This window comes from Acanthopagrus latus, chromosome 12 (genome assembly GCF_904848185.1).
Source record: "Acanthopagrus latus isolate v.2019 chromosome 12, fAcaLat1.1, whole genome shotgun sequence".
NCBI lineage: Eukaryota > Metazoa > Chordata > Actinopteri > Spariformes > Sparidae > Acanthopagrus > Acanthopagrus latus.
This window is the reverse complement of record NC_051050.1, coordinates 12,161,975-12,174,042: the sequence shown is the minus strand read 5'-3', so window position 1 is coordinate 12,174,042 and position 12,068 is coordinate 12,161,975. Positions and strand designations below refer to the sequence as shown.

The window sequence follows — 12,068 nt, the reverse complement described above, 5'->3', positions numbered from 1 at the left end:
TTTACCACATGTCATTTCCCCTTTGCATTGAATGTGACGCTTTACGTTGAAACTTATAAAATCAGGACAGGAAACCTTCATGTATTTAAAACACGTGAGGTTTTGTGTATTACAGGGCTGCATTGCAACAATGTCAACACTAACAGTGTGTCCCAAACAGTGGGTCAAGCAGTTCATTTTGGGGCACACACAATTGCTTTCCTGTCAGATAAGGCACAAAATGGCCCCTTTAAGCTGGTCTGATAACTGATGTATTCCGTCCGATTTACAAATGTTAGGATCTGGACTAATTCCAGAACCACAGCACTTCTAAGGGACCCCATAGTGAGTTCTAGTGTCCCGCAGACGCAGCTGCCTCCTCCGATCCCACTTTCAACATCGATCGTATCTTCTGTATATTCATTTACTCTAGTCGCACAAATTAGATTTTAGTTTCTGTTTTGCAAACATTGTGCAGTTTGGTCTTTTTTTTCTTTTTTTTCAGTTGCTAAGCATTGGTCAATAGTGAGGCCCCTTTTTAAAAACACTGTCTGTACAGTCTGCATTAGCCAACATGCATATTGGCTGAGCAGTTAACCTTTCCTCCAAAACTCCCTCGAACCATTAAAAACAGGGAGCCTTACCTTGTGATTAATTTTATTATAAATGCTACTACTTTCAGTGTATTTCAGCATGGTTACAGAAACAATCTGTTTTTGAATGTGTTTTCGACACATTTTGAAAACAGTGTGTTACCTTTTGGAAAATATACTGCGAATATAAAGTGTTGTAGTATCAAAGGGAGAAGTGTTCATAGATTTTGGAAAATGTAACTTTGTGTGAAAGCAATGAAAAAAGATTCACAGTTTGGTCCACACAGACTTCTGTTCCGCTGACTGCATCAAGAGTTTTGATAATGTGACTTGAAGTCTTGACCAAAGCATCAGCTATCAGAAACAAAAGAAAAACTGTGAGGTTGAGCTTTACAGTAAACAGTGAACTTGTTAGTAAATGCTCCTTTGGGTAATTTACCTTTCGAAAGAGAAATTATGAAACTGAGAATAGTGAAACTGGAAGTTAGAGAGGAGTTTCAATATGAGCCTGTGAGACGCTTCTTTAACTGACAGATATGAGTAGTTTCTCCTGTCGTGACATGAAGGATAATTATAATCAGCGTTTTATGCTGCAGTTGCTCAAACTCGTCTCTATTCATATGCAAATATCAAACTTCAATTCAAGCCAAGAGTAAATTCAGTATTCTTCCGAGCACTGATGGAAAACTACTGTCCTTAAAGGGTAACTCCACCAATTTTACACATTCATATCTTGATTCTATTGCAAATGTGAAAAAAATGTTTAAAGCCTTTTGTGTATTCTTATAAATGGCCTCCAGCGATGTCACTCAGAGGTTAAGGGGCATTGTGGGTAATATAGGCACCAGGCTTTAAAAGGAGAGGAAAAACAGGCGATATCTCTGAAACAGCTAACTACTAGATCATTTCTAGAATACAGAACACGTGATATATTTCTGAAATGTGATGCCTTGTCATAGCAAGACATACACCGTATAAAACAGTTCGGCCTTGACTCATTTTAACATTGAAGTACCAGGTGAGCGCAGAACTTTTACTTGTTAATGAGTTCTGTATCAACACATCGTCGTACCAAAACAACTACATTTGTCGACTGTCAGCATCTCCAAATACAACATATATCAGCGTTACCATAAGAACGTGAATGTCGCAGTGTTTTAAACGACACATGTGCCGGACCTTCATTTCACAGTCGCGGTTTGGTTAGGTTTAGGCACCGAAACTGCTTTCAATACATTACTTATGTGACAAACGCACCTCTTGTTATCTGAGTTACTTACTTGAGTGATGTTGTGTTATGTAAGAACGTTACTCCACTACCTAAGTGAGTTAAAAGAGGTCAACGTTGACTTCTGGTTTCACAGTGAACAAAAAACAGCTGTCTCCCTAATGAAATTCCTTTGCTTCTTTAACCCGACACAGACTAAATTCTCTTTTTATACTCGCCTCCTCCTTTGCAGCTGTAATAACTACTACAGCCACTGGAGGTCACTGCCTAAAAACAAACATTTTGTCAACACTCTATGGTTATTTTTCTGATGAGGACAGGCTGTTCTGTGCCACTTTTACCAAAGTAAATTATCTGAAGTCTTCCTCCAACACTATTTTAGTATTTCACGTGAAGAACTCCCTGATCCCTCTGAGCTTCCTCTTCTCAGTGTGGGACAGAGTCTTGTGAAACCAGCGTGTCTACACTTGTGACAGCACACGACCACAAGCGTGATATATTCCTGCACCTCTGTGAAGCGCAGTGAAGTGAAGTCTAAGTCGGGGTTGTTTTGGAACCACACATCTTCAACACTTGGCCACTGTTCCCTGGTCCCTAGCGATGATTGGCTGACAACCCGGTGGGTGGATCAGGAGCAAAACAAACACTGCCCCAGGCCTTGCCACTCTGTACCTGTATCGGCTGACTGCCTACTAACAGTTCACTTCAAGCTCGGGTCAGATACCATCTCTCAACCTTTTTTTGGGATCCGTTCACCTGGCCTCTTCTTTACCCCACGCAGCCATGAGGATCACTGTGGTCGCCGTTGTCATGGTGATGTGTGCGATGGTGGCGCACGCAGACGTGAAGCCACAGAGGGATTTCAACCTGCAGAGGGTAAGAGAGACACATACACACTTTTTTATGATCTGTTGAGTCAAGGAGGTTCTGCTCTTATTATTTGTTGTCTGTGTACATGTACGAGTACGTGTGTGCGTGTGTGTGTGTGTGTGTGTGTGTGTGTGTGTGTGTGTGTGTGTGTGTGTGTGTGTGTGTGTGTGTGTGTGTGTGTGTGTGTGTGTGTGTGTAGTACAGTCAGGGTTTGAGAACAGTCACTCAGTTGGTGATCCAAAACAAACAATGACGGGTTTAAGTCTCTTCTCAGTACAAAATGTTTTGATTAATGCATTTGTGAATCCCTGTTTTCCTGGTTTCCTCACACACGAGAGGTTGAGAGAGGTCAGTTTGACTTTTCCCATGGTAGATACGTCATGAGAAATGTCTTCAAAAAGGAAGATCTTTCTTTGCTTCCTGTTGCTGATTTGATAGCCAACTGAGTTCATCCCCAACGTGTTTTAAGAATCCGAACGGTGGGTTTCTTCCATATTTATCGAAAAGGTCAGTTACTTGCTTATCTGGTGTGGGTCAATGTAAAATATTTGCCAGAATCTACTTTCTATTATTTCCTCTTTCTTTCCTTTACACCCTCCATGTCTGTTGTTTATCTAGAAGGTCTAAAGCAGCTAAAAGAAAACGCAGCAAGCAGGTAAAACCAGGCTATTGCTCTCATGAGGTGACGCACCGACACACGTCATGTCGGGTTCTTTAATCAGAATTCAACATCACACTCCCTCCATCGAGTCAGAGATTTAAAGGGCCTGTGTGCGGACTTGAGGAAATGCCGTGTTTAGCGATGTGGTAAATCTCTCTTGGTTCCCCATTTGGTCTTGTCATGCTAAAAATGTAGACACTTAAAATACATAATTGGATAAAAGAACAGCCCAAAAATGGCACACGTTCCATAAAAAAGAAAAATCTATTTTCAAATGCCTATGTGAACAAGTTTGCCTGCAAAGCCCCAGTCACCATATCAAAAGATGTAGCGGAATCTGTGGATCTTTTCTAATTAACTTAACATTAACATTTATTTAAGTTTTATTTATTTGAAAATTAAAATGATGCAAAGGATGAATTCACTGCACAGAGTTAAATACCAACTTATCAAAGAAACTTTATTAGCATATTAGCAGTCCTCTGAGCATGTGTTGGCTGAGAGTTGAAACTCTCCTAAAACCATTTTTTTCATAGTTTGAATAAAACATGTGATGCAAACTTGCTGTGTGTCAATAATAGACTTAATTACAACAATGACGTGGCGAGAGTAAAAAAAACTAGATATTTTACGTAGACTGAACTGTAGATTAAGGATTATCAGCTTTAGAATTCCAGTTGAAAGAAACTGAAAGATCGTGTTGATTCAACCAGAGAATTCTACTAGAACTGAAATGTTAAGTTACATTAAATTGAGGGTGTTAATGATAACATCATGCCACTAAATGTGCCCCCCCCACCTCCTACCACTGCGTTCACGTCACAACATCACCGTTGTTTGCATCATCTAACCCCACCCCCAAGTGGTTGCCACCTCAAGCATGAGATAAAGTAGCTAGCAAACGTTAACGTTGCTAACACTAGCTAGCTAACATTAGAGTAGAACAGTGTGCCGGGCTCTTACTGTAGGACTCAGCACAAAAACTAGTAACCACCAAGACTATTGAGAGCTGACAAAACACAGATACCACATGATACCAACAGTATTATACTGTTAACTCACTTAAGTTGTTAGAATCTGGAACCCACCATCAGAATTCTTACCGGTACACTGTGATAAACAAAACAATCATTCTGGACCTGACAAACATTTTAGATTTATTGGAACAAAAGAGATTTTTCACCTTTCTACAAGCTCTGTAGGTGTATTATTTAAAAAACAAAATAGATGATCTGACCTTTTATATGACAAGAAAAGTTTAGTTGTTTAGATTCACTGTAAACTTAGCTCAACTTGTCTTCTCAAGTTCAGTCCCACCTGTGCAAAATTAGAACAAATCAGTATCTCAGTCCAAACGATATTAAAAACACATGAGCTACACTGTTGCACCAGGGGACATTTTACTTAACATTACGTTAACATGGGCGCTGTTTTTTAATTTAAGTCAACCTCACAAACACCTTCCTACACACCAAATCCACAGCTGAAAATAATCAGCCCACACACCACACAATATTTACTTATGTTTGATGTTTGATGACTTATTTTTAAAGATCTGTTTCATCAGAAGAAACCATGACTAAAGCAGGAAAGTCAGGAAGTATTGGCCAACATACACTTTGTTGGTCAAGCTGTTTTAAGCTGTCACTGAAAAGATATAAAACATTTCTGTGAAGATTATAGCATCAGACATTTTTACTTATCAGACTGCGCCTGATCGATAATGAGTCATCAAATGAACCCTCAGAAACCCAAGATCAGTAACATGTCAACTTAATTGTGTCTAAATATGTGTGTTTGTGAACGTATGAATAAGAGTGAGTTGCGTTTCTTTCTCAACATAGAGGGAACGCGTCCGTATGTTATTCAGTGTTGCTGTGTTCAGTTTGCAGGGAGATGGTACAGAGTGGGCCTGGCCTATGACTCCCCAAGCTTTGTCCCCTACAGAGACAAAGTGAAGGCCTCCATGGGTGTCATCACAGTGCTGCCAAGCGGCAACGTCAACCTCACAATGTGGGACGCCACGTGAGTACACGTCAGAATTATTAGATGGTCACTAAAAATAAGATAAGGTAAGACAAGTTAAGATAAGATAAGATGGAGGCTGATATACCTTGGCGGTTCTAGAGCCTATGGGGGCCCAGGGCACAAATTCCCAGGGGCCCCTCGATACAGCATACATCACCATTATGTCTGAAATCATGTGACACCGACAAACAATGTTTGAAATCCAAATCTCTTTTTTTTTTTTTTGTTTTCCATTGTTCACATTATTTGAATATTCAAATCTAAATAACTTTATAAACCAGAACAATCAAAACAACCAGTGCATATCAGGGTCACCTTTCCTCTAATTTCTTTGGCGGGGGGGTCTCAAGCATTTGTCAGGTTTGCCTCTCCTGTTGCATTTGCTCATATAGGGTCTTGTTTGTATAGCAGTACTATGATATACTGTAGCACTATAGTAACGTAATAGATTTAAACAAGAATGACACAGTCTAAGTACAGTTAATGTGTCATAATGTGTATATAATGTAATATGGTGCATGTAAAATGTAATATAACAATGCTAGTTTTGGTACATAAGACATGTTGTGTCTCCTCTGTGTCCTTCAGACCTGTCGGCTGTCTCAGTAAGGTGTACCAGTATGAGAAGACCAACGTGGCCGGACAGTTCACCTACTTCAGCACACGTAAGTCTCTGCTCCCGTCTGGTCTGACTCATCAGAAGGGGAAATGATGTTCAGTAAAGCCCCGGGGCTCTACTCTTTCAATGACAGTGTCAATATTTGACTGGCACACACACTGAGCAGCAGCAGCAGTAGCACGGGATTAAATTCCAGAGCGACAGGACGAGCGAACAACCTCGGCGAGCACACGGGTGGAAGCCACAGTGCCCACACAGGACATGTGACAAATGTTTCACTCGGGACACTCAACTCGAGGTTTCTATCCGTAGGCTGTGTGGTTCTGCTCATGTGATGCCGTGGGTCGAATGTGGGCAATCTTGAAACGGTCTGCCCCCCAGGCTTATAAACCACCCGAGACACAAAACAATAAACAACTTGAGTTACAGAGGAGGTGCCTGTAGGCAGAAGGGTTATTAACATCTACAATAACCATCTCAGAACATATCATGGTTTTACAGTATTACACAATTATAATTATGATTAGTTGCAGCTATTCCAACGGTAGCAGTTAAAATAATGAGCCTTAATGACTAGTTGAACAAATGTTACATTACAGTAGCTCATTCTAGAAAATAAATATTTCACTCTGTATCTATATAGTGTGATATTTATTTTCTATTTTCTATATATTTATTCTGTTGATGCTTCCTTTGTCTTAATGTTAAACCTTTTTTTAAAAGATCTGTTGCACATCTGATTTACTTTGGAATTAAAATTGTGCTACAAAAAACACGTATTACAGATGTTGAATATGTATTCATTAACATTGCAGACAGCTATGCAATATATACAATTCATACATATTTTCTAGTCAATCAGAATACATCTTACATTATTTCCATACTACAGATATTCATACTTTTGTTTAATTCTTCTTCTTTTTTTTTTTTTTTTACATTTGTCATTTTGTAGTGTTTCCACTGCATTACATAATGTAAATATTCATTGCATATTGTTTGAGACATTTTGATTCTATTCCATGTTACTATGGTTGCCTTCAGTATACTGCACCAAGTTTTATTCATCTCATGCAAACCCTCTTAGTTCTAAATATATTTTATGACCTTTTTATCGTAAATCACAAAAGTCAACGTTCTTTTAGTTTACAGAGTTGATTAACTGCACTAGAGGGGTAACTACAATGTCAGCCACGTTCATTTCCACTCATTGGATCATTTCTCTGGTCTCTGTCCCTCACTTTCTGTTCGTGTGTCCTGTCAGGCCATAACATGGTGAAGGACATCACAGTGGTCGACACAAACTACACCGACTACGCTTTGGTTCTCAAACACAAGGTTTTTAACCGAGAGTACACACAGGTGGCGCTTTACGGTGAGGCGCACATTCACGTATAATACTATTTTTACATTACATCTAAACATGTGAGTTAATATGTGTCTGTGTGTGTCTGTTGTTTGCAGGTCGCTCTCAAAGCCTCAGAAACAATGTAATCCAGAGGTTTAAAGCCTTCGCCTTGTCCCAGGGTTTCTCCAGAGAGTCTATTATAACTCCACCCCCTGCAGGTAAAGTAGGGCGAACACACACACACACACACACACACACACACACACACACACAGTTCATTTACACACAGTTATTGCTGAGAACTAAGTGACCCTGATGTTTCCTATCTCTTGTCTCTATGTTTTCTGGCGAACAGAAAATTGCCCTCCATCAGGATCTGGACGTTAGGTGACTCTTTTATTGTTGTTGTTGTTGTTGTTGTTTTGCTCCTGTGGAATTAGTCATGCATGCAGGTGTACGAGTGACCTTCAGTGTAAATTAGTGTATGTGTCTCCATGTAGGTTCCCAGATGAGCCCGAGATGAGGCTGGCATCGTACTCTTATAAAGCTCTTTCTCTGCTTTGCACTTCCTTTGAAGAACTACACAGCAGAATTCTCTTCAGCAAACATCATCGTTGTGGCTACAAAAGATGATAAATAGTCGATACTCCTCTTTCATGTAGAACTTTCCATTTAGTTCTGCTCTGTCGTCATAGTTAGATAAACAATATGCACTTGAAGCTTATTTAAATCCTTTCTCTTTCTTCCCTTGATCACCAAACACCAAAGAAAATGTTTTAAAGAAAAAAGCTTTTTGTTGTGGTGGCTGGCTTTGTCTCTCAATAAATTGTTTGTGAAAAAAAATATTTGAATTGAGTTCTTAATGTTCTCCCGAACCTCCTGAATATAATCAATAGGGTTGTTTGACTGTGATGACATACTTAAATAGAAATATTAACCCTCAAGCCCGAGTGTGTGTGCTGGGACTTCCATCTGTTGAGAACTCCAGGTGTTCACATAATGACACAACGGGGCAGATACGACACATCCCTATATGTTTATGCTGTGAATCAGACTCTGATGTCCTACCTAGTACTAGCTATGTTACTAGAATCATACAGCCTATAATGCACAGATGATGAGCAGGATACTGTAAGAAACCAGTAGAACTGGGAAAATGTTGTCTGTGGCGCCCCCTGTGGTAGTTTCATAAACGACAGTGTTGCAGACCGCAATCAAGTCTTTCCTCTACTAATGATCAGCTGTTAAAGGCACAGTGTGTAGGATTTTTAGCGGTCACCATAGGTTCTCCTTTACACAGGGTGCAGTTTGACTTGCCGGATGTAGACTGCTGGATGCCACTGGGCACCTGTTTCCCTTTCCTTCCACCGTCTGCATCCAGCTTTTCAAAATCCCCATCGCTGGGAAACAACGACAGCAGCTGCCGAGCTGGCGAGGCAAGTTACTGCTGCTAGCTTGTTTGCGTTTGCTCATAGCACCAACATAAACAAGCTAGCCGCTGGTCCCTTTTCTTCTGCAGGGATTTAGCCATTTGAATGCCAGGACTCACCTCCCCATATGTAAAACAACTCTCCCACAACACAAGCTTGCAGGGGCCATCACTGTAACCTGAGGTTAGCGTCGCCCAAGACCAGTGTGATTGGTTCAAAGACAATCTTTACCAGATTGAGAGTTGGTGCAGCCTGACCTTTGTGAGACTGCACTTGGAGGGTAAAATCACAACCTATTGATTAAGCCTGATTCAAGTTACTGGAATGACAGTTCCTCTTTATGTGGCTGTCATTATGCGACAGATCCCGCAGCAGTTATAGACGTTCCTCACATGTGTTTCCAGCTGACAAAAAGGTTCACTTACAACTAAATACTGTACAGCTTCTTTGTAATGGAAATCAGTGGTATTGTTTCATCATGCCCTGATAAAGACTCTTTGGTGTATCCGTGATTCAGTAACTGATTTGAACAATTGTGGTCAGAGTGCCTTGGATTCCTTGTGAGTGACTTCCATTACAAGTCAGTTGGACATTAAGTGTCTTTAAAGAGAACCTGGTTCTTTCCCCTCTCTGTTACTTCATTATTGTTCCTGACCCTGTGCAACACTCCCCATATTTATTCTTTCCAACAAGTATTGATTAGTTGTTTGTATAAGCTTCAAATTCTGAAGTCCAGTTCTGATTGTTGATTAGATGGAACAACAAACACACAGTCACATGAATACATGCTACTGCACGCACACGAAGGCCAAGACAAGCAAAGACAGATAAAGAGACAATCTAAACGTTGCCATATTAGCGTTTTGCCGTATTGTTGGGGGGAAATTTGCAAAACCAGTTTGACTCTGAGAGGCTGACAGGATGCAGTGGGCAGGCAGTGCGGTTTCCCTTCTGGTCTTAGGGTTGGCCTGGACGTTGCAAGCGTCCCCTGTTCACCACAAACCCCTTAACCTCACACAGGAGAACTTTGATCTGGGCAGGGTGAGTGGCTGAAATACATTTTTTTCAATTGTATCATAAATGATGATGATATTACTTCACCTTAGTAAAAGTGCATTCTCACGAAAGAGCAACTAACAACCACTGTGGTAGCTAACATGCCATTATTGTCTTTAATGGCCTGTTAGAATAGAATTGTTTAAAAAAAAAAAAAAACATATAGCAGCTCTTTGTTTGACAAATAAATATAAAATATGGACAAGTATGAAAAATAGATTCAAAAAATGTAAAAATATATACAACAATGGTAAAATATATACAACAATAGTACAATACTTATACAACAAGATAAATAGACACAAGACACTGTCTTCACTCAGTCAAATTATTCGTTATTATTGATTTCTTTATTCAAAAAATACAACAGCACACGGTTGTCTTTTCAACTGAGAGAAGAGTAATTTAAAGGCATCATTGAGTAAACATAAAACACACTCCATTCAAACTCAACATGAACGAAATAAAACTCAGCAGTACAGTCTTGGTGTGCCTTTCCACAATCACTTTGCATTTTTTTGGTCATAAACCCTCAATCCTCAAATAAGATTTGAAAATATTGCGGCTCTATCAAATGTTTTCGCAGACTCCTGTTGTGTCTCTTCATTCCCGGGGTCATAGTGCTTGTCAGAGTGGCTGTAAATCACCTCCTTACATCAAACTAGCATCTGTTGGTGTTCCGTCCCAGTCTGGTGTCCGCTCATGTTTCGTGACACTTAGCTCCACAGCTAACCAACATACTTGCTAAGGGCAGCTAGTCGCTAGAGCCAAAGATAGCTACAGCAAAGAGTACACTTAGCCGCAGTAAGCGATTAAGCTGCCCCTGATAGTTTTGGATCTGCCTTCAGATTCTGGCAGTGTCTTACAATTTGCTCATTTATCAAACGCTCAACTAATCTAGCTGGGGATGGAAATCATCATTAATTGTTTATTTGAACTTCCTTTTGAAAAGATAAATTGGACAGTATTGGAAAGTTATATTTCCTGTCTCTTGCTGTGTCTCTTGCAGTTCATGGGGAAGTGGTATGAGGTAGCAGTGGTTTCTTCTTGTCCTCACTACACGCGCCGAAAGAGTGCAGACCCCGTCATTGTTGCACTGGACCTGCAACATGTCACCTCTGAGGGAAACTTCACAATGACGGCCACCAGTTTCAGGTCAGACTCGGATGCATTCTAGTAGACACAATCGTTTAAAGTATTCAGTATAACCTGTGTTTCCATGTGTGTGCACCCGCACGTAGGAATGGCACGTGTAAGAAGACGTCCACAGATTACGGTTTGACCAGCACTCCAGGACGATTCTTCCACCATGTTGCAAGTACGTCTCTCAAAGATTTCCCCCCATTCTCCATCCTTTTTGTCTGATTGTACATTCTGCCAGTTTCAGACCACAATAGCACGTCTTTGTGATGGTAGATTAAATCGCAGCAGGCTGATTCTGCCATTAATCTACCGTTAATATGTGTTTTACAAATCTTCCATGCAATTACATTGTGAAACTTTCCTTCCTGCAGGGTTCGGAGCAGATGTTGATTCCTTCGTGGTTCATACCAACTACAGCGAGTATGCAATGATGCTCCTGCATGGTATAGAGAAACCATCAGGGATTGAATCCATCACAGTCAAGCTTTACAGTGAGTTTGCACTTTTTTTACACTGTTTTTTTTTTCCATACAATAAATGGATCAGTCTGTTTACCGGTAACTCTCTCTCTTCCTGAGGTCGAACTATGAATGTAACGGCTGCCGTGCTGGATGACTTCAAAACACTCGTCAGAGAACACGGAATGACCAGCGACGCTATCATCATGAATCAGAACAAAGGCACAAACAAACACACACTTTCAAGACAAACACAGGTGTAACGAGTCAAATAATTGGTCAGTTTTAATATGCTAACAAATGTTTGTTTGCTGTTACAGGATCATGTGGAATAACTGAGGAGGAGGATTAGCACACAAACTGTCACCACGCTGTCATGTTGTCACACCATTAATGCACTGAGTGTGAAAAACACGTTCCTCAATAGATAAAAAACACTGTTATGTTTTGTTGGCAGACTCACTGTGGTATTTCGAAAGACTTTGTATGTCAAAATTAATGTGTAATGTCAGGGATTTGCAAATAAAGTCATTCAGTGTTTATCTGGGTGCGTTTGACCTTTTCACTGAACCCCATTTTGTATATGTTTTACTACAAAGTGTTGAAATAAAACTCACCCAGATGCCAATGGAAAGTCTGGGAAACTCTGTTTTGC

The 12,068-nt window shown here is 40.2% G+C and overlaps 2 protein-coding genes across 2 annotated transcripts; both read left to right on the top strand.

Annotated features, from left to right (window-relative positions):
* Window positions 1-2,459: 2,459 nt before the first annotated feature.
* Window positions 2,460-7,975, top strand: ptgdsa (prostaglandin D2 synthase a). Its single transcript, XM_037116543.1, has 7 exons — window positions 2,460-2,676; window positions 5,217-5,356; window positions 5,948-6,024; window positions 7,243-7,353; window positions 7,443-7,544; window positions 7,682-7,713; window positions 7,827-7,975. The coding sequence occupies exons 1-6, from the start codon at window positions 2,584-2,586 to the stop codon at window positions 7,711-7,713; spliced, it is 555 nt and encodes a 184-aa protein (XP_036972438.1). The 5' UTR covers window positions 2,460-2,583; the 3' UTR covers window positions 7,827-7,975.
* A 1,560-nt stretch (window positions 7,976-9,535) lies between these two features.
* On the top strand, window positions 9,536-11,955 carry LOC119030181 (protein AMBP-like). Its single transcript, XM_037117575.1, has 6 exons — window positions 9,536-9,797; window positions 10,822-10,967; window positions 11,054-11,130; window positions 11,327-11,446; window positions 11,534-11,635; window positions 11,734-11,955. The coding sequence occupies exons 1-6, from the start codon at window positions 9,678-9,680 to the stop codon at window positions 11,763-11,765; spliced, it is 597 nt and encodes a 198-aa protein (XP_036973470.1). The 5' UTR covers window positions 9,536-9,677; the 3' UTR covers window positions 11,766-11,955.
* The last annotated feature ends 113 nt before the right edge of the window (window positions 11,956-12,068 follow it).

Bases quoted from the DNA above. Each gene is read 5' to 3' on its own strand.
- LOC119030181 (XM_037117575.1), top strand. From the start codon at position 9,678: ATGCAGTGGGCAGGCAGTGCGGTTTCCCTTCTGGTCTTAGGGTTGGCC. The intron at 9,798-10,821 runs GTGAGTGGCTGA...TGTCTCTTGCAG, and splicing joins AGAACTTTGATCTGGGCAGG to TTCATGGGGAAGTGGTATGA. The intron at 10,968-11,053 runs GTCAGACTCGGA...ACCCGCACGTAG, and splicing joins ATGACGGCCACCAGTTTCAG to GAATGGCACGTGTAAGAAGA.
- ptgdsa (XM_037116543.1), top strand. From the start codon at position 2,584: ATGAGGATCACTGTGGTCGCCGTTGTCATGGTGATGTGTGCGATGGTG. The intron at 6,025-7,242 runs GTAAGTCTCTGC...GTGTCCTGTCAG, and splicing joins GTTCACCTACTTCAGCACAC to GCCATAACATGGTGAAGGAC. The intron at 7,545-7,681 runs GTAAAGTAGGGC...TCTGGCGAACAG, and splicing joins TATAACTCCACCCCCTGCAG to AAAATTGCCCTCCATCAGGA.